We start from the raw sequence: 26469 nt of genomic DNA, 5'->3' as shown, positions 1-26469 counted from the left end.
TTCCTCTGTTTCTTACCTAGGAAGAGCTTAAGTTTCCTAACTTCCCTATGCCTTAGAGTTCTCATCTCTAAAATGGGTTTTAATGTGTTATGAAATGGGTAATTCATTTAAGTGTGCCCAGTAACAGTGAGCGTTCAGGCAATATTAGCTGGAACAGCAAGGACACGCGGGAGGGACGCTTGGGTCTGCAGCAGTGCCATCGGGAGGTGTCCACAGCTCCTCTCCCTGCCCACCCATGTGCCTACAGTGGACCCCCAAACAATCTCAGTTTCAGTGGCACAACGGTGCTCCGATTCACACCCGCCCCCCACATCTCCTCCCGAGATCAGGTGCTCCTCGTCTCTTCACACAGTTTTGGCAGGAGTTCCCATTTCTCCACCTCCAGATCTCTCCCCATCCGGCCAGTCTTTCCTGCTGCCTCCAGAGTAATGGTCCAAAACCACAATCACACCTCTCTTCTGCTCAACACTTTCGTTGACCGTCCATCACCTAGCATGGCAATATCCAAAATGCTGTCACTGGCACATCGGCCATTTCTTTTTGTCATCTCTTCAGATGTCCCTTGTGCCAGGATTTTGCCTGTGCCTCTCAGCCCCTTGCCCTCACTGAGCACTCTGCACTGTCTTTTAGGGACCTGGAGTCTACGCTCTACATTTCCTGAACTCCTTTGCCCACTGCATCTTGTTAGGACCTCGGGGATGAGGGTGAGCCAAGCAGCGGGAGTGTGGAAGGCGAAGGAGGAGCCAGTCTTGCTGGACAGCCGTCCCTGGCAGTTCGAGCAGCTGCTGGTATGGCAGCAGGAGTGCAGCGGCTCTAGGTTCCAGCAGCCTGCCTGGGGGGTGGCCCCTCTCAGGGGTTCAAGGCCAAGCCGAGGAAGCACCACTTTCCCGGATCCGGAAATGGAGGCACCAGCCACCTCCCACCCTGCAGAAGCAAGTGTAGACACCTGAAACCCAGCTCAGGGGCATTCACAGCCTTGAATCCCCTACTTTTGCTGTTCCAGCTCTTTTGCTGTTCCAGCTCTTCCAACAGCTCGGTGACCAATCCCCTGTATTAAATGTCCTCATTTGAAATGCCCAGGACAATATCTGTTTTCTGTCCTGGACTCCTGTCCTATGGGTCATGTATGACTTTTCTCTAAGTTGCTCCTAAAACAACAGCAACTCACCCTTGTCCTAAGCAATGACATCTATGAGCTCCTAAGTTGGTGTCTGTTTTTCTAATCTGTATTAGAACCAATGCATAACTATTAATATTATTATATTAATAAAAAAGTGTTCATCCATGTACCATCTAAAATCACGTCCTGGGCTGATACATACCCCATTCTGGGTATACACACACTCACCGGGGATACGATGCAGCCTCCCCTTCACCATCTGGCTGCGGCCTCTTTCTGGCTCCCATCCCTAGGTCCCCCCTATGGAGACTCCTCCCTTCTCCTCTCTCCTTTCCCTCCCTGAACCTCATGCTTTGTTCAGCAACAGCCTATTTTTCTATGCCTTTGCATGGTTGGTTCTCTATTCATGAAAGTGAATCTTTCATGAATCTTGACTCCTTCCCTGACCAGAAAATTCTTTCTTACTCTTAACTCAATCATTCCCCACATTTTGAAGTTTTATTCAAACTTCATCCTAGTCAAAAGGGAGCTTTAACTCTCATCATGTTCTCTACTATGTTTTAGATTCAAAACATAACTTCCCCCCAACACACACAAATTTCACATAGTAGGTCAGAATAGGCTTGTTGAGCAAATACTCGAGAAGTAGATGCATCGTCTGATGCTTGTGGCTTTGTTGGGATAGAAGCTGGGGAAAGGCTAGCCTGGAGGAGGGGACAGAATGATGTGTATGAGCACCATGGAGCACAAGGTGTGTGTTTCCAGAGTGACCCATATGGGATATCCCAGTAGGTCGAAGATAGGAAGAACTACAGATGCCAGCTTTAAAGAATGAGAATTTAGTGAAATACGCTTTGCACTGCGCCTTTACCGAACACAAGGGCCCAGCAGCCACCTCAGGATCTTTTATTTCTTTGAGTTCTCTCTTCATGCACGTGCACTGTCAGGTTATTTGGTCTAGAGTAAGAGGACATTTCTGAGCCAAGAGTAAGCCAACCATGAATGACTCAAGAGGTCAACAATATCTGGACTATTGTCCTGTCGACATTTTCTAGACACGTACTCCATGGAAAGTGCAATGCTAAGCTCTGGTTTAGAAGAATTTTCAGGAAAGTAACCAAGATTTACCTTTAAAAATTATAATATGGGAATAATAAAGGTCTAAAAACAAAAGCTTTGGAGTCCAACGGACTGGGTTCATGCTCCCATTTGACAAATAGGAAGCAGTTACTAACCTTTTCATACTTTAGTTTTCTCTTCTGAAAAATGGCAATAATAACACCTTATAATATTGTTTTGAGAATGTGACGAGATAGTACAGAAAAAGCACGTGCTTAGTGTTCGGTTAATAGAAGCTATTGTTTTATCACTATGAATATAGCAGAACTAATGGAACAGAATAGAAACTGGCATTGGGGACATTGGTCTAGGAGAGCAGAGAAAGCAGAGACCTCGGGAGGGTTGTGTGTGGGGGGAGTGTGGAGCTGAGCCTTGAAGGATGTCTGTGGAGCGGCCAGCCTGGCTCCGAAGGGCTGATGACTCACAGCTCTAAAGCAGAGAGAATGCAGGGTTATAAGGTGGGGGTGACAGGCTGGCCAAGGGTCGCTTGGAAGAGATTTTTCTTTGAAGTGTCAGGCTGACTTTGAGGCCAACTGGGCTAGCTTTCAACCCTCAGAGGGCAAGGGACACAAGGACACAGGGATATAGGACAAGCAAACACTATTAGCTTTACAGCCAAAATAGGAGCCTTATAAACAGCCTTACAGGTAAGTTTTGAGTTCTGTTTTGATTACATCAGCCTGCAAATCATCCCCACTGCTTGTCACGTAATCCACAGGATTTGTCTCTACTGTGTCACAGTGAAGGAGAACCCACAGGGGTCCTTCAACTAACACATAGGAAGGTCTCACGTTCCACAACAAGGTTATTCCTAAAAGTTATTTGTAAAAGGACATTTGGTCGAGTACACTATTCAGGGCAATCTGTGCAGGAGGATTTTTTTTACATTGCAAACCACCACCCACGATATTTGTTTATCATATTTGCATTTTCCCTCCATTGGGTTCTTCAAGCAGGCAGACCTCTGAAAATGCCAAGGATATTGGATGGTTGTTTTTTGGTTTTGTTTTTTTAAGATTTTATTTATTTATTTGACAGAGAGAGAGACAGCCAGTGAGAGAGGGAACACAAGCAGGGGGAGTGGGAGAGGAAGAAGCAGGCTCATAGCGGAGGAGCCTGATGCGGGGCTCGATCCCAGAACGCCGGGATCACGCCCTGGGCCGAAGGCAGACGCTTAACGACTGAGCCACCCAGGTGCCCCAATATTGGATGGTTTTAAGGCAGATTCCATTCTAGGTACTGGACAGTTGTTTACGGGGGGTTCTTTAAGGAAATTCAATGATCGAAGACGTAAAATACACATACGCAAAGCAAAGCTTAAGAATGTCTTTTAAAATTTTTTGTTGAAGGCTGTACATCCTGAAATTCCACCGAAAGGACTTAAAACGGCACATAATAAAAACACAAGGTTTCCAGGACCCCACAACATGGTCAACTGAGCTAATACAAGCTCTTCCCTCAGCACAGCTAAAATGTGCAGGTTGAACCATGACAGTTTTTCAGAAATATAGCTGAGGTCACAAGAAGGAAAAAAAGAAAAATCCCCAGGTGCCAGAATCAGAGAGAGAACTGAAAGAGCAGTCAACAGTGCGGTGAGGCTGGGGTGCCCGGGGTGATTGCCAGACCTGGAAATAGGCCCGGGTGGTCATGAGTGTGGATTTCCATACCCTCAGGAGCAGGAGATGAGGTCTCAGGGCCTGTGAAAGACCCAACATGGGCACTGAGATGCCTGGTAGGCCAGTGCACCTTAGCATACCAGGCAGGGATGGAAGACACTACCCCCCAGCCCAGGGAGATGGGAAGAAGCTTGTCCCCAAGAGAGAAACATAAAAATCAGTCCAGAGCTGGAGATAGCTCTGAGACACCCGGCAAAGGCCAATGCAAAGCCCTCTGATCCCCTCTGACAGGCGTGTCACATTCCTGAAGGACTTGACAGTTTACGCAGGGCATTCACAGGGCAGAGAGTGTCACGACCATTTCACAGATAAGGAAGTGGAGGCTCAGGAAGGCTGAGTGGTTTGTCCAGGATCACAGGTCAGGTAGAGAAATCTGGGCCCAAACCAAAGTCCTTCCTGTCCAGAGCCCTTTGTCTAGCAGAAGGACGGGCAGCTCAGGGCACCTCGGGCAACACCCAGGACAGGGCAAGCTGGCCCTGCAGACACCCTGGGATCAGACACTCTGTGGAGGGGCCGGGCCTCAAATGAACGCCAGTCATATTCTGATCACCAAGAGGCACGTCACCTCTTCTCTCCCGTCTCCGCAGTGCCCATGCGAGTAGGGAGCATGAGGAGAGGGGATGTCTAGTGGGACCTGGGGAGGCATTACACTTTTGGAATTGAAAACTGTTCCCATGAAGTGAGTCTTTTTTTTTTTTTTCCTTGAAAGCCACTTGAACTTTGTCATTGCAATTACGCTTATCTCTTCCTGTGTTTGCTTAGCTTGTGGGCAGGAGATGTCATTACCCTCTCCTAATTTTATGGAAAACTACTTACAAGTGTTAAATTTTGAAATAGCCACAAACCTCTTCTCCCTCAAGACTCACACACACAAAAATCTGGCCCAAAGGAGGCCATGGCAGATTGCCTGAGAAGGCCCCATCTGGAATCTTGGGGAGAGAGGAGGTCCTTGCCTCGTGTTTGTCAGGCTGTCCATTTGTGGTGAGAGCTGGCAGGTCTTCACCACTTGCCAGCCTCTGGACCAGCCTCTGAGTGAATCTCGCCCAGGTGCTGCCCAGACTGGGTAGGCAGGGAGTAAAGGGCCAGGGAGAAGGCTCTGGAGGGAGTCAGACGCCAGAAAAGGAGTACCCACCTCAGCCTTCCTGTGAGGGCTCTGGGATGGGTGCTAACTTGCCCTAAGAGAAAAATTCATGACCTTCCTTCCATTCTCCACCTTAAAGCCCAGAGTGCAGTACTGTGGGGTGAGGTGACGTTCGTGGTCAAGGGGAGAGTGTCTGGATGTGGACCCAGGTATCCCTTTATCGGAGGAGAGATGCTGGGCAGGCAGTGGCTGCGTGGGAGAGCATGGTGTATCCAGGGCACCGCCAGGAGATCCTCCCAAACTGAGCACTTAATGGCCTCAGGGAGAGGGGGTTAAGGGCCTCATCATCGCCATTTCCTTGGTGATTGTTTCATTGGTTTTAAAAGCTCCCATTCTCCCCATTGAAGCAAGTTTCTACTGATTTGCTCCCTGATAAGTGTTTGAAAAGTTCTTTGGATAGGTGGTGGGTGAGATGGGGTGGGTAGGGTCTCAGGTATGACTTGAATTTCGTCCAGCGCTCAGCCACTGCAGTCACTAGACAGACACACACCAGCTATCAGCCTGTGGAATTAGTCTATGCACCCAGATACCATCTGGGATCACATGGCACTCTGGGATTTGGGTAAAATTAGCTTGAGTTCTTCCAAAGCCCTCGCTAAGATTTCTGAGGGTCCTTGGGGGGATTTTGCTCCCATACACACCCTGCTTCCTGATACAGATTGTCCCTGACTTATGTTCAACTTAGGATTTTGGGCGTTTAGGGTGGTGTGAAAGTGATACTCATTCAGTAGGACCCATACTTTGTGAATTGTGATCTGTTTCCCAGGCCAGTGATAATGCGGTACAATCATCTCTTGGGATGTAGGGTGGCCACTGTGAGCCTTGGCTCCGTCAGCCACGTGATCACAGGAGTAAACAATCAATACACTTATAGCCATTCTGTACCCTGTAAACTTTGTTTTTCACTTTCAGTACAGTAGTCAATAAATTACACGAGCTATTCAATACTATGTTATATAACAGACTTTGCGTTAGATGATTTTGCCCAACTGTAGGCTAATGGAAGTGCCCTGAGTACGTGTACGGTGGGCAGGGCTAAGCTAGGATGTTCAGTGGGCCAGGTATAGTAGATGCGTGTTCCACTCACGGTATTTTCAACTTACAATGGGTTTGTTGGGACATGACACCATCATGAGTTGAAGAAGATCTATGTGATTCCAGGCGTACTGTCTCATCTCCATGGCATCAATCCCGAAATGAAACTTAGCCCTTCATCATTTTCCATTTGCACCTGTATTGATTAATGAATTACCTTTACCGAAGCACCTGAGGTCGTCGGGAGGGAATTAAAGAAAGATGGCTGCGGATTCCCTTGGCGGCAAATGAGCGGCTTCACGTGCAACAGGACCTTTCCTGGAAGAGCTTCGTGCCTCACTGCCCCTGGGGGTGTCTTTGCGCCCCATCACCCCACACCCACGCACTGGTTCCCCTTCTTCCTGCACTGCTCTCTTTCCTTTCCTGACGTCCAGGGGGAGAAGGGAGGCCTCTCCCAGCGTCCTGCGCAGCCCAGCAGCCTTCCCCGTCACCGCCTGACCCCTCGCTGATCACAGATCTTGGGTTTCACTCACTCTCTCTCCCAAGGAGCTTCTCCAGCCATTTACACACACACACACACACACACACACACACACACACACACACACACACACAGTTTCCTCTCAGAGGGGAATTCTGATGCCAGTTCTTAAGATAATGGATTTTTCACTTCCTTACATATACATATATATGTATATGACAAAATAAAAGTCATTGTCCGTGGGGCCCCTGGGTGGTTCAGTCGGTTGAGCACCCACACCCAACTCTTGATTTCGGCTCGGGTTGTGATCTTGGGGTCGTGGGATCAAGCCCTACATCGGCCTCACAGCTTGGGATTCTTTCCCTCCGCCCCCGCCCCCGGCTCTCAAATAAATAAATAAATCTTTAAAAAAATCTTTGTCCCACTTGGAGGAGAATAGGATCTAATATGGGTGCCCTCAGTACAATGAGACATATTAAAAGGTACATAATCAAGGTTCAGAACAAGACATGCTTGTCACCCTTTGAGCCACTCTCCCACTGCCAGCTGGGTGCCGGGGCATTTGTGGTGCCTAAAAATGGCTGTGAGTTCTGGACTTAAAAGCCTGCTTAGCGTTCTCCAGGGACCGTCCTGACCCGTGGCCTGGAAAGCACTGTGTCCTGGGCACTGGCAGAGGAGGACCGAGCAGAAAGGGCCGAGTGGAGCACCCCTCCATGCCGGAGGGAAAGGCTTACTGGTGCTAGGATCTGCGTGACAGCCGTCAACCAGTGCCCTCTGCCCATGCCGCTCAGAAGGCAGTGATCTCTCCATGGCAGGGCGTATGCTAACACCACCTGTCAGGGATGCCGGAGGAGGGCTTTGACATGGAGCACATGCGGGGATGAGAGGACTTCTCTGGTGCTTTGCGGGATCCACCTGTCCACGTTCTGGAAGTTTGGAAGAGTATGTGTGAGGGAGCTGGAGATAACAGGGCATGCCGCTCCTGTGGACTGACACGCTTGCGTCAGTGCTGTGCTCCCAGGCTTGTCCTCTTGTAGTGTCAGTGCCCTGGCACAAGCCCTCAAACACTCACGTGTCCCCTGACTCCTAGGCAGCCAGAGCAGATGCCCCGGCAGCCCAGACAGTTGGCAGCTGAGGGAGTGAGCGTGCAGTCATCCTGGTGATTGTGCTGCAGGTGAGGACAGACAGGGTCCCCTGGCAGCAGAGGGCACCGTCCAGGAAACAGAAAGCTCTGGCTGCAATCTCACCACCTATCCTGGTACAGGCTGGAGTGGCAGAGCAGGACTGCAGAGGAAGGAGTAAGAATGGACAGGGAAGCGAAGAGAGGAGCTGGCACTCGGGCCCACGGTCACCCACTGCCAGCCCTGTTCACATCATCTCGTGCTGGAGTCTCACCTTTGCATACTTGCCTGGTTAGACACACATACATATGCACACACACACACACACACACACACACACACACACACACACACACTGACCCTGACTGCCCAGCCCCAGTGATTCAGTGATGGGAGGGGATGTGCCAACCTAACTCTCCATATTTCTTATTTTCCTTTAACAAGAAGATCCGTGGCCTCATTATCTTTTGACGGTTTTTATTTACTGACCTATCATGGACACCTACTAGGTGCCAGGTATTGGGAATACCAAGGAAGACATGAAAAAGAATACACAGAGAAATAATCCCAGTAGGATTTGGAACATAGGTATTTGCAAAGCGCTCTATGAGGCCAGAGGATTTCTAGAGGAGGTGAACAGGTGGAGAAGGTGAAGGAAGGGAAGAGGGTGCAGCGGGAAAGCAAAGCCGGGGCATGGCCCCTCTGACGTGTGCAGTTGGCCCAGCAAGTCCTACCTGCTTTCTCTCTCCCACCCCATCTCTGCTGATAAAATGCATCTCGATTTCTGCACGCCCAGTTTCCATGGTTCCCACTGCCCGTCAGTACGCCACGCTTTGTTCGACACCTTTAAACGGAGACTGATGTGGACGGCGCAGAGCTTGGAATTATCAAGAGGAATCCCAGAATACAAAATAGCACTAGGGGCTTATGACAGCTTTCTAAAAATTAAGTTCGTGTAATGATAAAGATGGAAGAGATCGTAAGGTTATGTAAATAAGGTGAAGTTTTGAGTTTAAAAGGACTTTTTGGTATTTTTCTGTGTGTCTAGATCTAAGTACACACACGTATATATGGACACACATACGTATATATGCACACATCTCTATGCACGCAGGTGCATACGTCTGTGTGTACAGATATGTATGCACACACGCACACACACACACCTGAATGGAGGATCGGCACATTAAAGGTGGCAGGAATTTAGGGCTTTGCACTGGACTGACATCCATTAATGTTTGCTGGATTAGAGCAAACCTCTGCTGCGCCCATCCTGTTTTTTTATTGTTGACCATTGCTCTTAGCAGTTAATGTTTGAACCTGGCCATAAAGGAGTCGACAGCTGCTGACCTATGTCCAACATCCGAAGCGGAAGGAGCCCCCTATAAATCGGCCCACACTGGGCAGCCCCGCCAGCAGAGCTGCAGATCCGCTGTGGAGCGAGCCTTGACGCCACCATGAACTTCTCCGGCAAGTACCAGCTGCAGAGCCAGGAAAACTTTGAGGCCTTCATGAAGGCAGTTGGTGAGTGCTGGGCTGGACACCAAGGCTGGGGGTCATGGCCATGAGGGTCATGGCGGTCTGCTGGCGGTGGTCAATCAGAGTCTCGACGCTGGGATGGAAGGAAAGTTTCAGGCTTTGCACGGACCACAGGCCATGTTCTGCACAGGACTTTTGTAGTCATTTGCAGCTTGCGCTTTTGCTCACTGGCCAAGGCCATTCCGTAGGCAATCTCTGCAGGCACCTCACTGGGTGACCTCCCTCCCTCATTCATTCATTCATTCATTCATTCATTCATTCATTCATTCTTCTAACAAATGTTGATTCAGGGCCAACAACACACTGAGCTCTGTGCTGGATGGGTACCAGAGAGACAGGCAACTTGGAAATGAGCCCCAATTCCAAGTCAGAGTTTAGAGAGAGAAAAAGAGAAGAGATAAATACAGTAAAGTATCCCGTCACGTGTACTGAGCACTGACTCACTACCAGGCACTGCGCTAAGCCCTTAATATGCAATATCCCATTGAACCCTCACCAAAAATCTCTGAGTTGGGTACTAATATTTTTCCCATTTCACAGTCAAGACAACTGAGGCCTAGAAAGGTTAAGTAATCCCGGCCAAGGTCACATAGGTAGGAAGCATTTGCGTTGGGATTTGAAGTGGATGTTGGTTCCAGAGACTCCACTTTACTCCTCTGTGCCCCCCAGAGTCCTGTGCAGAAGGATTGGGGCTCACGGGGGGCACGGATGGAAGGTTTGCTGGTGGTGAAGGTGAGCCTTGTCTGGGCCTTGGCGGATCAGCAAGTTGTTCCTAGGGGCAGGGGGAAGGGAGCGTGCTGTGGATGGAGGGAACCCTATGGGAAAGGGGCAATGTGACAAAGAAGGGGGCCAAGGGGGAAAGTGTGGGGAAGACAGCAAAGGTGGGGAGAGGAGGACCTTCAGGGCTAGCCGAGAGCTGGGCTCTTCTCCTGTAGCACGTCACACCACCTCTGTTCCAAACCCCTGACCTGGGCCGCAGGACCCTCTACCCCCGCTGCCAACGTGGACCTCACTTTGCTTAACGGTGTAGATGTGCCCTGAAATGTGTAAAGGTCTGTCCCAGGGCAAGGGACTCCCACCGTGTCTTCCTCAAGAGCCTCGACGGCAGAGGTCGAGGCGGGGACGGGTGGCCAGAGGCTCGCCGGGCATTGTCCTGGCTGGCCCGTGTTGTCCTGGCATTCATTGCTCCCTCTCTCACTCTCAGGAGGGACCTGGCCGGAACACAAACTGTGTGGTCACTCTGGGTGTGGAATGAAACACTGACACTCGGAGCAAAGTCTGGCGTGAGATAGGAGAGCGAGCGGGAACCAGGGCGTTCACTAGAGGAAAGGTGCTTCGGGACACAGGAGTGCCTTCTTTATAACCACCCCCCTCCCCAGTGAAATAGTGGGCTGCCAGGTCAGGCCGAGTCAGGCCACAGATCTTTCCTTTCAGAGGTCAAAGCCCATGTTGCTCACAGGACTCAGTCCGTGCCTCTGGCCTCTGCGGAGACACGGCAACTTCCTGTCTGGCTCCACACCACAAAGTTTCTCTGTGACCACCGCCCTGCAGCTCCCACCTCTGCTCATCTCTGAACCTCAAATGATTTCCACCAGGTCTGCCTGAAGAACTCATCCAGAAGGGGAAGGACATCAAGGGGGTGTCGGAAATTGTGCAGAACGGGAAGCACTTCAAACTCACCATCACCACTGGGTCCAAAGTGATTCAAAATGAGTTCACCTTGGGGGAAGAGTGTGAGCTGGAGACCATGACTGGGGAGAAGGTCAAGGTAGGAGGTGCCCCCTCACACCACCCTCTGCTTCTGGAACTTTCCCTGGAACCTGGCCCCAGGGCTTCATCCTGCCAAGCTCCCACCTCACAGTTCCCACCATGGACACCTTATCTGTGACTCCCACTTCTGGGGTGGGAGCCAGAGAGACCAAGACAGCTCTAGGGAAGACACTCTAGGGAGGCCCTTCCTATTTCCCTGTGACTGTCTGTCTGGGTGCTCTGGCCCAAGAACCCAAGTTCTCTCACATGGAGGATGTGGGGGGACCAGGCACAGCTTCTCCCAGGCCCAGCAGTGGACAATCAGGAGTCCGTGAAAAACCCTAAACAGAGCTGTGACGTCATCCTTGAGCCCAAAGTAAACTGGCCTTGCTGAGCCCACAGCTGCTGGTCATGGGAAGAGACTTCTTGAAGGAGGTTCTTGAAGAACACCAGAAAACCAAGGCCTCAGGCAGGCCTTCACCCCAAGCGTCAGAGGTCACTGAGCCCCTGGCCTCAGCTACCTCATCTGTAAAATGGGTATAGCCACCCTTCCCTGACTGAAGGCAGTGGGCAGGGTGGCATCACTCCACTGGGCTATGGCTCAGGGTGTGCCCTGAGAGCTGGGTGTGCACTGTGGGAATGGCCAGGTGATGGCAGAGAGATCTAGGCAGTGGGGTGCCCCTCACTAGAGACTTTAGTTCCCCTGGGAAATTCCACACACCTAGCCTAGCCAACAAACAGAGCAGCTGTCTTCACCCCTCCCCCTCCAGGCAACTTTGTGCCTTGGCCTCAGCATGTTGGTCTTTTAACCTCTTCTGACAGCCTCTTATTTCTGCTTCTACACATATGACTTTACAGGTCAGGAAATCTGTGATACATTTTAGGAAGGAAATTCTTTTGATATGCCCGTAGTAAGGGGCAGGCCATCATGGGTTTTACCACAGGCCTCTTCCAAGTGTCCATCTTGGAGGCACATTTTTAACCCTGGCTAGGGTCTTCTGTTTCCTGTTGGGTTTCTACTGTCTCTTCCTGGATGCATAAAGCTTAAAAAAGAGACCACAATAGAAAATATAAATGTGCTGGAAGGAACATAAAGCAAAGCTAAATAGGTATTCCCCCAACCAGCCAGTATGTGGAACTTTGCTACTCCCTCCATCCATCAGCTTGGAGAACTGGGATTTTACCGATGTAATCTTGGTGCTTGCAGCTGAGGCCACTTAGGTGTCCTATGCTCATTTCTAGTTCATGTACCATAAATTAAAAGTTTGATTAAAGAAGCCCTGGCATTTTCTTTAGCTTTTAAATGCACCTCCTGCCTTTAGAGCTGGAGGACTGGGGGACCTGAGTGGCTTGGCTGTTGTCACCAGGACCCAGGCAAGGGAGCCAGTGTCACTGGCCAGGGTCCTGCTCCCTCCCCAGACTCTCCTCACAGCTCATCTCTTCTCTCCCCTGCAGGCTGTGGTCCAGATGGAAGGTGACAATAAACTGGTGACAACTTTCAAAGGCATCAAGTCTGTGACCGAACTCAATGGCGATGTGATCACCAATGTAAGTTGGCACTCTGAGCTGGTGGCTCCCAGTGCTTGAGGGGAAGGGACAGGTAAAGTGTGAGCAGCAGCTCCCCACCACCTTTCCTGTGCTCCACCTCGGCTACCACTTACTGAGGACCCAAGATGTACCAGGCAGTTTACACATATTAGCTCCATCTTCCCATCAACCCTGACTTTTCTAAGTGGGGAAACTGAGGCAACAAATAGCCAGGGAATGGCAGAACGAGGGTTCTTCTGAGCGGGGCCTGCCGCACAGGGCTGTCATCCACAGCTGCACACTGCACAATCCTACAGGGAGCCACTCCCACTATAGATGGTGTGGACTCGTGTACTTATTACCTTCTCGAAGCAGGTGCTCGTTAACCACCGACTTGTTGTTGTTTAACATTTATCCATCCATTTCCTTATTTATTTATCGGGGGTGGGTGGGGAGAGAGAGAGTGGGGAGAGTAGCAGAGGGAGAGGGAGGGACTCCCAAGCAGACTCCCCACTGAGTGCAGAGCCCAATGCACGACTTGATCCTGCAACCCCGAGATCATGACCCGAGCTGAAATGAAGAGGCAGACGCTCAACCGACGGAGCCACCCAGGTTCCCCAACCATCTTGTCCTAACAAAACTAGTAGAGTGTATTCGGATAGCGTTCCAACAGATAGAAGTACAGTATCTTGAGGAAGCGGTGTTCTTTATTTAATTCATCAAAGACCCCACAGATGTTGGCAGTGGCCCCCTGCTGGTGCTTCCCCACCTCTCTTGAGTCCTTTCAGGCTCTCCTTCCATCCCCACTTTCCAGGTCGGTGTTGACCACCCCAACTTCCCCCTCTTCCTGCTCTCCTCATCACTATCCCCCTTTCCGTACCTATATCCAAATAGGATGGGGTAAGAGAGGTGCTTGGTAGAAGGAGAAACAGGGTCCTGCAGAGCCACCAGCATGACCCACCTTTCTGTCTCCCTGGGTTGTAGCCATAAGACTCGCTCACACGTGTTTACAAGGAGAATCATATTCATAGCGATTTTACAGCAGCTTATAGGAGTGGCACACTCCACTTGTGCAATCATCCTTGCTGCCTGATTCGGCCATGTCCTGTCCCTGATTTGGGGGTGAATAGTACAGTGTTTCTCCTGCAATTCTTTGCCCCCATGATGTGCTTTGGGGAGTAACAGAAGGCAGAACACTACCCAAGGAGTCTGTCACACCCCTCCTTTTTCAAGTGGGAAAATCCCTCAACCAGGTAGGGTGTGAGGCTCACCAAGTAAACATGCGGTTTCCACCCTGCTGGGCACATTCACAGCAGAGCAAGAAGGCACCAGCAGGGTGGAGGGAGATGAGCTGGTCCTGGACTCAGTCCTGGCCAAAGTTCTTTGATAGGCTTTTTTTTCTGCTTTGATATGCTTTTAATATTTCCCCAAATCTTCCCCTCAGCTGTGAGGCAGGCAGGATGAGGGATTTAATAAATAGGTTGACCTGTCCAAGGTCATCCAGCTAATGAGCTATAGAACCAGGGTTCAAACCTAGATCTTTTCATTCCATTCCATTGCTGCTGAAGCTAAGGGGCTCCTTTGGTACATAGTAGGCACTCAATGAAACTTGGAGAAAATTGGATTGGACTGGACTTCTTTGGATGGTCTTGTTCTCACAGCCATCGATATAGAAAGAAATTCACTAAAAGGCAGGACAACCCTTCACATGAGGAAGTGAAGTGACACAGACCTGGCATGGGATTTCAGAAAAGATTGCCCACCCTTCCTCTGATCTCACAGAAAACAGAGAAATCTTTGGGTTGTTTCATATGCTAGCATATTTGGGATGTTTTTATAGCCTTACTTACCTTTTACGATTCAACATTAGAACATTTTGTGATTTTTTTTTTTTTTTTTTTTTTTTTGCTTTCAGACCATGACGTTGGGTGGCATTGTCTTCAAGAGAATCAGCAAGAGAATTTAAATAAGTCTGCACTTCATATTCTTTTACTGTGTAAAATTAGTGTAATAAAGTGAACTTTGTTTTAAAAAAAATCTTTTCTTCTCGATGGCTTGTCACTGATGGTGCTATTGGTATCAATGGGCCCTGATCACTCCCCAATTTTTGTAAATCTTGATGCCCTGCAAGTGTTCCATCCTGCTGGGTCAGGTCTGAAGGGTGATTCTCACCCTGAAAACAGACCCCAGGCTGCCCACGCAGGTGATCCTACAAGAAACAGGAGATGTGGCTGCATCTGTGAGGCAGCCCTGGAATGATCCTTCACAGGCAAGGAGCTGGAGCAAGACAGCGTGCTGGCTCCCTGTGGGGACAGAGAACGGCAATGCTGGGCAGGCAAAGGGGAGCTATGCCCACCAGTGTGGTCACAGCAGCCCCACCCACCAGGGGACATGAACAAAAAGAGCAGACCCTGACCCACCAAATGAATAATTTGCCCTCCTCGGAGAGGGCTGACCGAGGAGCTTAGCAGGAGGCACCAGAAGTGGACAGAGGAAGCTCAGGTGGAAACTCCCCCCATGCTATGGGCAGAAGCAGAATGTGGAAATAGGATTTCTCTGAACAGCACTTTGTATCAGGCTCTGGGAGCTGCTATAGATTGGGTCGCACCCCCCCCACCCCTAAAATTCACATGATATAGTCCTAACATCCAGGACCTCAGACTGTGACCTTATTTTGAAATAAAGACATTGCAAATATTATGAGGTAAGTTAAAATGAGGTCATACTGGAGTAAGGTGGGCCCCTAATCCCATATGGCTGGTGTCTTTATAAAAGGGAGACATTTGCAGATAGAGACACCCACACAGGGAGGACGCCATGTGAAGTTTGGAGTTCTGCTGCCACAAGGCAAGAATGTCCCAGAAGCTAGGAGAGAGACCTGGAACAGATCCTTCTCTACCTCTTCAGAGGGAGCATGGCCTTGGCCTCACCTTGATCTCAGACTTCTGGTCTCCAGAACTGTGAGATAATACATTCCTGTTGTTCAAGCTGCCCAGTCTGGGGTACTCTGTTATGGCAGCCCTAGCAAGCGGACAGGGTGCTTGTTCCCCATATCCAAAGAGCTGCCAAGCTCGGACATTTCTACCTTCACCATGTCTTTCAGCTCCCAGAACTATGCCAGCCCACAGAAAGTTCTCAACAAAGACACCTTAATCTGAATGAACCTGTCACTTTTCCCGCCACTGCTCTTCCCACTTCTGGAGCTGAAACCCCATTACTCATACTCGTTCCTTGGATGGTCTCACAGGCCTTATGGCATCTCCCTGCCCCTCTCTCTCACCTACCAGTCTCCACTAAAAGTCATCTTCCTTAAAAACAGCACTGATCATAACGCTTCCTACGTCATTGCCTAGCACACAAGAGTCAAACTCTCAAACCTTCACGTCTCTGTATCGGGGGTTGGGAAACTTTTTTTTTTTTTTTTAAGATTTTATTTATTTATTTGACAGAGAGAGAGACAGCCAGCGAGAGAGGGAACACAAGCAGGGGGAGTGGGAGAGGAAGAAGCAGGCTCCTAGCGGAGGAGCCTGACGTGGGGCTTGATCCCAGAACGCCGGGATCACGCCCTGAGCCGAAGGCAGACACTTAACAACTGCGCCACCCAGGCGCCCCAGGGGTTGGGAAACTTCTGTAAAAAGCCAGAGAGTAAATATTTTCAGCGTTGTGGGCCACCCAGACTCTGTCACAAATCCCCAGTTCTGCTCTTAGAGCATGAAGCAGCCATAGGCAATACACCAAAAAATGCACATGGCTGTGTTCCAACAAAACTTTATTTATGGACACTGACATTTGAATGTCATAACATTTTCCTATGTCATAAAATAGTATTCTTCTTTTGTTGTTTTTTTTTTTTTTTCAGCCATTTAAACATAGACTACCATTCTTAGCTCACACACCATATAGAAACAGGTGGCAGCCGGATCTGACCCAGGCTCTATAGGCTGCTGTCCCTTGCTTGATACAGCCTGCCCCACCCTATCTAGTTGCAACCCTTGCCTATAATATGCATTCCAATAAAACGTAACAACCTCTCATCCCCCCAGCAACTTAACTGCCACCTCCTTCAAGAAGGCTTCCTAAATTGGACCGCTGAAAGGGCTCTTTCCCTCTGGCATTTTACCAGCACGTCTATTGGATGAAATTCTCCCTGCCTTACACTGTACACAGTATTTGCCCTATGTTTTCCCTCCTTCTCCTGTGTGGAGTGGGGTCTTGGGGAAGAGGGAGGCCGTAACTTGGGGAACTAAGGCACCCTTAAGAAAAGAATTTCAGAGCTTCAGTAAGAACTCAGAGTTGGGAGATACAGGGGGGAAAATCCTATAGCACACTACTATATACCATTCACAAAAATAAATTCCAGATGAACTAAAGAGCTAAATGAATAAATGTGAAATATTAAAAATAGATATTGTAGATAAACAAGTATATATTGATGTATAGAAGACTTTTTTTTTTCCAAAATGTTATATATTTATTTGACAGAGAAAGAGACAGCAAGAGAGAGAACACAAACAGGGGGAGTGGGAGAGGGAGAAGCAGGCTTCCCACCGAGCAGGGAGCCCCAATGTGGGGCTTGATCCCAAGACCCCAGGATCACGATCTGAGCCCAAGGCAGACGCTCAAAGACTGAGCCACCCAGACACCCCTACAGAAGACCTCCTTAAACAAGGTGCAAAAACCATGAAGGAAAAGACTAATTCATATTACTACCTCAAAAATATAAAGTTTTGCATGAAAAGACACACTGTAAACAGAGCTTCAAAAAAAAAAAAAAAAAAGCAACAGGGGTGCCTGGATGGCTCAGTCGGTTAAGCATCTGCCTTCAGCTCAGGTCATGGTCCCAGGGTCCTGGGATCGAGCTCCGAGTTGGGCTCCCCGGGGAGCCTGCTTCTCCCTCTCCCTCTGCTGCTCCCGCTGCTTACGCTCTCTCTCTCTTTCTCAGATAAATACATAAAATCTTTTTTTAAAAAAAGCAACAAAGTGGAAGAAAATATTTGTGACTTACATAATAGAGGTTAATAGAATATAAAAACCAGTAAGAAGCCCAGCAAGTCAATGGGAACGTGGGGTGAGCACATTAATGGGCAACTTACAGTGTGACATAGGCTGAGTCTCAAAGTAATCAGGGAAGAGGGAGGTAAGATCAGAGAGATATCATTTTACAAATCAAACTAGTAAAAAGTAAAAGTATTGATAACATGGAGTGTTTGCAAGGCTGTGAGGAATGGCTCTCCCATCGCTGGTACAGATGTAAATTGTTACAGTCTGTGTGGAGCACCATTGAACAATACCCACTAATATTTTCAATGTGAATTCCCTAATGCCTAGCAATGCCGTTGCTGTATGTCTCCCTAGAGAAGTGTTTAAACACATATGAAAAAAAAAAAGCATATAAAGGTTACAATAACCAAAAACTGGAAGCAAATGCCGATAAGTAAGAAAAGGTTAGCTAATCTGTGGTATAGCCATACTTCAAAATAACCTGTGGTAGAGTAAATGAATGACGTAGCTCTGTAAGTACTGTCACAAAACTCTCTCTCAGACAAAGCTTTTTTTAAGAAAGCAAGTTTCTGAACAGTATCGCCTATAAAATATGTGAATTTCATTAAAATATGAAACAAAATTATTTATATAGATACACATGCATGTTTATGACCATGGATTGTTGGGATGCCGGATGGTAGCCATCCCCATCTGGTGCGGGAGGTCAAGAGAACTTTTTGCATTATTTATATTGAATTTTCTGCAAGGAACTACTTGTGTGGAACTATTTTTTTAAATGAGCCATGAATTTCTTTAGAAGTAGATGATTTAGAGTGAAAATATTGGGCTTGAGGGGCCTGAGTCGCTCTGTTGGTTGAGCGTCTGACTCTTGGTTTTGGCTCAGGTTGTGATGTCAGGGTGGAGAGATCAAGCCCCAACCTCCCTCCCCTGTCCAGGCTCCATGCTCAGCGTAGAGTCTGCTTCAGATTCTCTCTCTCCCTCTTCCTTTGCCTCTCCCCACCCACCGCTCCCGCATGTGTGTGCTCTCTCTCTCCCTCTAAAACAAAACAAAACAAAACAAAACAAAACAAAACAAAACAAAACAAAACAAAACCAAAAACACTGGGCTTGAAGACATGGTTCTAATTAGCTATCCCTGATTTTGGACCATAGTTTTCTCATCTGGAAACTGGGCAACACAATACCTCTTCTTGTGGCTTTGGTAAGGGACAGATGAATTGATGCACATGGGGGTGCCAGGGTGGCTCAGTCAGTTAAGTGTCTGCCTTAGGCTCAGGTCATGATCCCAGGGTCCTGAGATCAAGTCCCGGGTCAGGCTCCCTGCTCAGTGGGGAATCTGCTTCTCCCTCTCCCTATGTCTGACACTCCCCCTGCTTGTGCTCTCTCTCCCTCTCTGTCAAATAAATAAATGAATAAAATCTTTAAAAAAAATGATGCATGTGCCATCCAAACAAGGCATGTCATTACTGCCCCTTGGATTCCTGAGAGAACTGCAGTGGGGTCTGACCCCCAGACCATTAGCAGCAGCTCTGTTGTGCCCAGGGAAGCATCCGTGTGCAGATGAAGAGGCACAGAGAGGAAAGAGGTTTTCTAGGACCATGCAGCTGATGAGCTGCACAGGAGGAAGAATGTAGTAGAAACAAGGTCTCTTCAACCAAGCCTCTCGGGATCTGACAAAATTCCCAAAGCCGCCTCCTAACTGAGATTTTCCCCGGGAACAAGTCTTGCTTTTGAAGGGGTTATGTGTTTATGCCCAAAAAGAAATTTAATTTTATGCTGAATTTGGATTTTGTACAGTTGCCCAGGAAACTCTGGGTCTGAAGTCAACTTTAAATAAATTGAATAAACAGCTGTTGATGGTATCAGCTATTTTCGACTTGACCCCTCTCCCCTCCTGACCCTGTCCCCTCCTCTCCACTTGTCCTGTGGGCATTCCAACAACGGAGCACACTCTGTACAACCCATGAGTGCTGATTGACTTGTAAAGAGCCAGTTTGGGCATCTATATTCATGCAAACGTAGACTTTTCCAGTTATCTTCTTTTTTCAAAACTGATTCCCATTAGGGTAAAGAAAGCGATTTGGGGGGTAGGGTGTTGAACTTAATCTATATTCGATCTTCAAAGTACTTTTCCTATATATACTCGAGGCACATTGACCACCCCATGATATTCTGGGATTTCATGGAGTAAACATGGGGTAAACATGGAGATATAAAATTAAATGTATCTTCTCCACACAACCTGGCCTCTTTCAGTCAAATCGGAGCATAGTACTAAGCTCTATGATCCCCAGGAGACTTGCTATCTAGGGGAGTGGAGATCAACCCATAATCCATAATGGCGACAGCAGGATCCATGCTGTGATCCTGGGGGGTACAAGCTCCAAACATTTCAGCTGACTCTCAAAGCATTCAAGGATATTTGCCTGGCCAGGAGGCATGGTATAAATGGAGACTTGGCAAAAGATGAGGCAGAGAAAGGATACACAGTCTCTGTCTTGAGCTCACTGAGCCCTGGAGCCATCAGAGAGCCACGCAACAGGAGCTGAATCCTGGACAGGCAGAGAGGGATCAGGAAAGGAAAGAGGGGTTGCTATGGGGAATAACACTCCACCTCTCGATCCTTCTGCCTTCCCAACTGGGGCCTTCCATTGGCTGAACAAGAAAGCAGAGATCAGCCTTCTGAGAGCTGGCAGAGAGGGGTGGGGGACGAGTTCACGCCAGAGTTACCGAACACATGTGCTGGCCAGAGTTACCGAACACATGCGGTGTGCTGTGCTTCTCTGAGACTGATGAGGTGCTCCTGGTCAACCTGAGATTGGGTGATGTGTATGTAATGCAGGGCCAGGAGTAGGCAAGGGAGTTTCCAGAAGTACTGTTTATCCCGTGCAACTGTGCACACCTCGGACCAAGAGCTTGCACCTCTGACTGTCGTAATGGCCATTCTCTCTGCTGTGTGCCCCAACCTACTGATTCCCTCCTGCATCCTTTAAAGAAGCAAACCCTGAACGAGTGGCCCAAGCCGTGGCTATATCTGGCCCTAAATACATGGTCTGTCAATACACTCATTGGTGGTGCCGTGAGTGAGTGGCTTAATCTGAAGGAGAGTAACCAGAGGTCTTAGATTTGTTAGGCATGGCCCAGAGGGGTACAGGCTGCAGAATGCAGATTTCACTCCAGTCCAAGTAAAGATTTCTTTAATGCTGTTTTTAACTATTCATTCTGTTACTTTCATGTAGCAAACCCCATTTTTATAAATTGCCAACACCACAAATTAAGGTGTTCTTCTCAAGTTGAGCCGATTGCCCTGGTATAAATATTCTCACCCTGGCCAATGTCAAGCTATTAATGTGATGTTGCCGACTGCAGAGTTTGGAAGAGAAGTGCACAGTCAGCTCGCAAGAGCTGGCCACCCCCTGCTGCTCCTGTTTACCCTTCACCTTCACTTTCTCTGTAGGGGAAGGGATCCTTGACAGAAGCAAGGCTGGAGTGCCCATGGAGCGCTTAGGATGGGCCAGACACCGTTCAATGGGCTTTCACATTTTATTTATTTATTTTTAAGATTTTATTTATTTGACAGAGAGAGGGAGGGGCTGGCAGAGGGAGATGGAGAAGCAGGCTCCCCCTGCAGAGCAGGGAGCCCAGGACCCTGGGATCACAACCTGAGCTGAAGGCAGTCGTCCAACCAACTGAGCCACCCAGGCGCCTGGGCTTTCATTTTTTTTTTTTTTAAGATTTTATTTATTTATTTGACAGAGAGAGAGACAGCCAGCGAGAGAGGGAACACAAGTGGGGGGAGTGGGAGAGGAAGAAGCAGGCTCCCAGTGGAGGAGTCCAATGTGGGGCTCGATCCCAGGACTCCGGGATCACGCTCTGAGCCAAAGGCAGATGCTTAACGACTGAGCTACCCAGGTGCCCCTGGGCTTTCACATTTTAAAAGCTTAATTCTCACAGCACATCTGTGTGGTAGGTAGAAATGAAGAAACGGGCCTGGATGAATTCACCAGTCCCAGGTTATATAGCTGACCTTAGGAGAGCTGAGATAGGAACTTCACTGGTCTCAGTGTCCACAATCTTAAAGAGTATACTATTCTCTAAAACTGCATTGTCTAATACAGCAGCCAGGAGCCACATTGGTTATTTAAACTGAAATTAAATCAATTTAAAATTCAGTTCCTCACTCATACTAGACACATTTCAAGAGCTTGAATAGTTCCATGTTGCTAGTGGATACTATATTCAACAACAGAGACACAATATATTTTCATCATCACAGAAAGTTCTGTTGGCGCTACTCTAAACAGACTGTCAGAAAGAAAGAAGCCACACATACTTGCTTGGAAATACAGATGATTTAAAGGACTTTGTTGACTGCTGTATCATAAAAACTCAAAATATGCAGTTTTATGTCTCTTCTGCTCTGAAATAAGCAAATTCATTCACTTATCCATTCATTCAACACACATTAACTGAGCACCTACTGTGTTCCAAGACCTAGGCTAGGTTCTGGGGCTAAAAAGATAAATAAAGGGACACGACTCCTGCTCACAATCTGATGGAGGAGGCAGACATGTAAAAAGGCAATTATAATGCCATGAGGAGATTGTTCTGGTGTGGGGTCTGAAGGTGATATGAGAGACTCAGACAGGCAGCCAGGAGAACCTAAGGCATTCGGGAAACTTCAGAGAAAGGATGATTTCCCAACTGGATATTGAAAGATGAATAGGAGTTGACAGGTTTCAGATACTTTAGATAGAACATTTCAGAATTCAAAGAGAGGGGGCGCCTGGGTAGCACAGTCGTTAAGCGTCTGCCTTCGGCTCAGGGTGTGATCCTGGCGTTCCGGGATCGAGTCCCACATCAGGCTCCTCCGCTGAGAGCCTGCTTCTTCCTCTCCCACTCCCCTGTTGTGTTCCCTCTCTCGCTGGCTGTCACATAAATAAATAAAATCTTAAAAAAAAAAAAATTCAAAGAGAGTCCCTAGGAGAACATGAGTCACTCAGGGACCCGTGAGTGAGTGGGTTTGACTGGTGTCTAGGATGCAATGGAGGTGAGTGACTAGAGCAGAAGTCAGGTGTTCTTGGGCAGTCTGCTGAGGGACAGATGTGGGGGAGGGGACAAGGGAAAGAAAAAGAGTTTCATTTTGGATGTATTGAGTGTGGTGTGCCTGGAGAACATTCGAGAGAGCATGTGGGGCTGGAGCTCAAGAGCAAGGCTGGGAATATAGAGTTAAGAATATCAGCCTCAAGGTGGTGATTAAACCAAGAGCCTGGCTGGGCTCATGCAGGGAGTGTGTGCAGAGTGAGATGAGAATGAGCCAAGAATGACCAGAAGGAACAAACCCAACCCCAGGAAACACCGACATATCAGGGACAGGTAGAGAAACGGGGTTAGGGAAGAAGATGGAGAAATCACATCAGAGGATCATCACAAGGAAGTGATATCCAGAAATCAAGGGCTGGGAGTGTCAACTGATGCAGAGAAGCCAAATAACATATGGACTAAAAGCCACCCGCCAGAGTTGACCTTGTATGAGCCATGTTAGCGGAGCTCAGGAAGCCAGCCTGCAGTGGGTTCAGGAAGAAATGGAAAGTGAAGAAAGGCAGATAATAACTATGAGAGACAAGTCCTTTAAAAAAAAATACTCAGCTCTGAAGATTATGATCAAAGAATCCTCAGCATGTTTGTTGATGAAGAAGGCAGTGGATGGAGGAGGAAGGCAGTGGATGGAGGAATGTCAAGGATCCAGGGTGGAGAGGGCATTACAGGTGAAGCAAGGCCCGAGGATATCAGAGGGAAAGGGGTCCAGAGCACAGGTGGAGAGTTAGCTTTGTGGGAAGAGAGGGGCTCCCTTTCCACTGATGTGAGAAGGAGGGAAAGAGGGTCAAGCACAGACAAGATGTGCATGAATGTGGGAAGAGGATTGAGGGCGTCCCATCTTCTGACCTCTGTTTCTCTATGAAGCAGGAGATGAGCTTCTGCTGAAAGCAGAACACTAGAGGACAGGAGTGAAGGCTAAAATAGCTACTGGGCAAAAGGGAGAGAGAGCCAACGAGGGGCACATGAAACACTTCCGGGCTGCACCCAAAGGCCAGCTGAGGTTGGCAAGGAGTCTGTAGAAGTGCCTGTGTTCAGAGAGGTACTGTTCTCCCTGGCATCTCCAGGAGCAACAGAGGGAAAACAAAGCAGCTGAATGAATCTAGGGTTGGGACTCTGCAGGGCAGGAAGAGAGAATGGACAGAAAGGAAGGAGGGCTGATGAACTGGCTTATCTGGAAGGAAGTAAACACAGGAGGAGGGTGAAACACTACAGTATACATGATATCATCTAGTAATCTGGGGTGGAGAAAAAAAGACAGAGAGGTGAAAAGGTAGGAAGCAATGACCAGAAAGTTAGACATCAAAAATGGAGAAATTATAACCAGGAGAGAGTATTAATGGAGAAACTGGAAAGACATCTGTCATTGAGTAAATTAAGAATCTGTGAAGCAAGAGGATTAGATGACTTTTGTAAGTGGACATTGAAGGCACCAAATTTGAAGCAGAGGGGATGGAAAATAAGACCATGAATATGGGAGAATAACCAGCAGAATGGCAGAGGACAGTGACAAAGAAGGGAAGAGGCTTGGAGGAAGGTTTTACAGGAGGGCAGGAGAGTGATCATTTAAATGTGCACTGGGTTTCTAGGAGAATGCTGGTGCCATCTCTAGGCCTGTTAGTATGAAGGCATGGAAGACTGTCAGTCTCCCTATGACAGCTTCTAGAGAAGGTGGTATCCTTGAAGAGCTGAATGCCAGGTATGAGTATCTGCAAAGAGGTAGCACACTGACCAACTTTGGGCCAGTTTTTGACATGTTTGCAGAGCCACTGGAGAGGTTAAGAGGGAGGCAGCAGGTGGTTCTGAGGATGAAGGGGGGGGATGGAGGAGCTAACACTTTAGGCGGAGATGATAAATATGGGGTTTGGGGGGATCACTTGAAGATGGTAGCTAGAGCTCTGGAGTCAAGGGTGGCCCAGATGGTATGGAAGACTTGGTGACACCCCCAAATGGAGAGCTTTACTCCAGGATTCCCCTAAAATATTGGTGAGAATTTTAGAACTCCAGAAGATAACAGGACAACTAGATTGGCTGATTCCAAGAACCTCACTCTTGGGTGAAAACCTCCCAGGACATGGTGGCAAGTTGAACACGTCCCCAAGGAGATATTAACCTAGGCTTATGGAGTCCGGATTAGACATTCCTCCTGATGAGAAGAGCAGAGGTCCCAGGGCATAGGCAGTGAAAGAAATTAAGCAAGGGAAATCATAATTATTCCCTACTAAGAACAGAAATTTCCTGGAGGCCTATGATGATGTCTGAGCTGGTAAAGACCATTCAGGCACATGTAACCAAATAAAACTCCCAAAACCCAATTCTGCTAAACCCAAGACCATCAGGTGTGTGTGTTTCCAAGTTTCTCCCTCAGCTTCATCCTGCTAAGACTTCAATCTGGTTGGCCAACAGCCAGGAAAATCTTAGATATTGTGCTAAGTGGCACCCACATCTCGGGGAATCAAGGCTTGGCAGTGAGGGTGGGGGAAGCAGATTTCTAGGTGTTTTAGAAATACTTTCCGAACAATACTTAGAATCCCGACCTTAAACTGAGGCCTCAAATGGCTAGGGGAAAGCTCCACCTCTTTCTGCATATTCACCTCATTCTCATATTTACTAAGAGGTTTTGGTTCTCTGAGTAGAACCTAAATGGCCCAAACACGGCCCCTTCTTTGTAATTCCACTCTAACTGGACATCACCCATCCTCGTCATGAGTATTCAGACCAGGAGTAAGACCAGCAGCGCCAGAGACACGCACAGATAGCTGAGCAGCCCCCTGAGACTCCAGGCACCTGCCACACTCAGCTCAAATGTCATCTCCTCCATGACACCCTCCCCAATGCACACACACCCCCACACCCACATACCAGACACATGCCCTCCACTGCACCTCCCATATACTTTACCATTGCATTTATTATACTGGGCTTTAATGGTTTGCATTTTGCCTCCCCAGCTACATTTGAAGCTTCTTTACCCCTAAGGCCGTCCACCCAGTAAAGATTCGTAGGACAAGTTGGGCTAGGCTGGGCTGGGATAGAGTTCAATTGAATTGAACTGAGTTTAAATGAACCAAAATGAACTGAGGAACACAGAACAGTACATTCCCACAGCAACAAGAGTGCACATCATCCCCCCTTCCTCATCCAGGGTCTTCTGAGAAACCCACTACCTCCAGAATGTCTCCCCGCTTCCCCAGCCACGGTGCGCCCCCGCCCCCCCACAGGTCCTCATTACTTCTTATGGAACAGAGCCGGGGCTGGCTCATTGCTGGGCTCGGCCATGACCTGCATGGGCTGGTTGCTCAGGGCAGCCTCGCGCATCTTGTGGTACATGAACTCGTTCTGGCGGAACATGCGCAGCTCCATCTCCGTCTGCACCCGCATGGCCTGTGGGACACAGATACACCATAAGCAGTGATGACAGGTCGCCGGAATATATTGGCTTCTGACCTACCCTGGTCTTCTTGCAAAGGGCAGACAACAGAGTAAATGGCTCCCAGTCACTGAGATTCAGCTGTATCCACTCACAGGACACACAGACACACACACTCATACACACACACACACACTCATCCTCTAGGGGCCTAATGTCCTGGGAGTGGGCTCGGTTTGTTGGGGAGAGGGAGTCAGACCCCTGAGAGAGTAGCTCGAGGGATTGTTCTCAGCAGAGAATGTTCGTTTGCAGTAACTGACAAATGGGGACCTAGATTTGAACCCTAGATCCTGCACATAGGTCCCAACGAACATTGTGGGACGTTAGGCAAGTGACAATCCCTTCAGGGCTCAGTTTCCTCACACATGAAGTTGGTGAGATTCCTTCATACTTCACAATGGACCAGGAAGTTTATAGTATGTGACATACA

At 48.4% G+C, this 26469-nt stretch overlaps 2 protein-coding genes across 3 annotated transcripts in view; one reads left to right on the top strand and one right to left on the bottom strand.

The window, feature by feature from the left end:
• Positions 1-9008: 9008 nt before the first annotated feature.
• FABP1 (fatty acid binding protein 1) lies at positions 9009-14545 on the top strand. Its single transcript, XM_045808885.2, has 4 exons — positions 9009-9217; positions 10828-11000; positions 12437-12529; positions 14424-14545. The coding sequence occupies exons 1-4, from the start codon at positions 9151-9153 to the stop codon at positions 14472-14474; spliced, it is 384 nt and encodes a 127-aa protein (XP_045664841.1). The 5' UTR covers positions 9009-9150; the 3' UTR covers positions 14475-14545.
• The window catches only part of SMYD1 (SET and MYND domain containing 1), a 48013-nt gene continuing 35926 nt past the window's right edge, over positions 14383-26469 (bottom strand). For both annotated transcript variants that reach the window (XM_045808883.2, XM_045808884.2), the window contains one exon: positions 14383-25993. In XM_045808883.2, the coding sequence (XP_045664839.1) occupies positions 25838-25993 (156 nt within the window). In that variant the 3' untranslated portion in view covers positions 14383-25837. The remainder of the gene's footprint in view (positions 25994-26469) is intronic.

Source organism: Ursus americanus, chromosome 7 (assembly GCF_024610735.1).
Source record: "Ursus americanus isolate L20-20 chromosome 7, mUrsAme1.1.p, whole genome shotgun sequence".
Classification (NCBI taxonomy): domain Eukaryota; kingdom Metazoa; phylum Chordata; class Mammalia; order Carnivora; family Ursidae; genus Ursus; species Ursus americanus.
The sequence above is the reverse complement of the archived record's forward strand: the minus strand, read 5'-3'. Positions and strand labels throughout refer to the sequence as shown.

Bases quoted from the DNA above. Each gene is read 5' to 3' on its own strand.
- FABP1 (XM_045808885.2), top strand. From the start codon at position 9,151: ATGAACTTCTCCGGCAAGTACCAGCTGCAGAGCCAGGAAAACTTTGAG. The intron at 9,218-10,827 runs GTGAGTGCTGGG...GATTTCCACCAG, and splicing joins GGCCTTCATGAAGGCAGTTG to GTCTGCCTGAAGAACTCATC. The intron at 12,530-14,423 runs GTAAGTTGGCAC...TTTTGCTTTCAG, and splicing joins ATGGCGATGTGATCACCAAT to ACCATGACGTTGGGTGGCAT.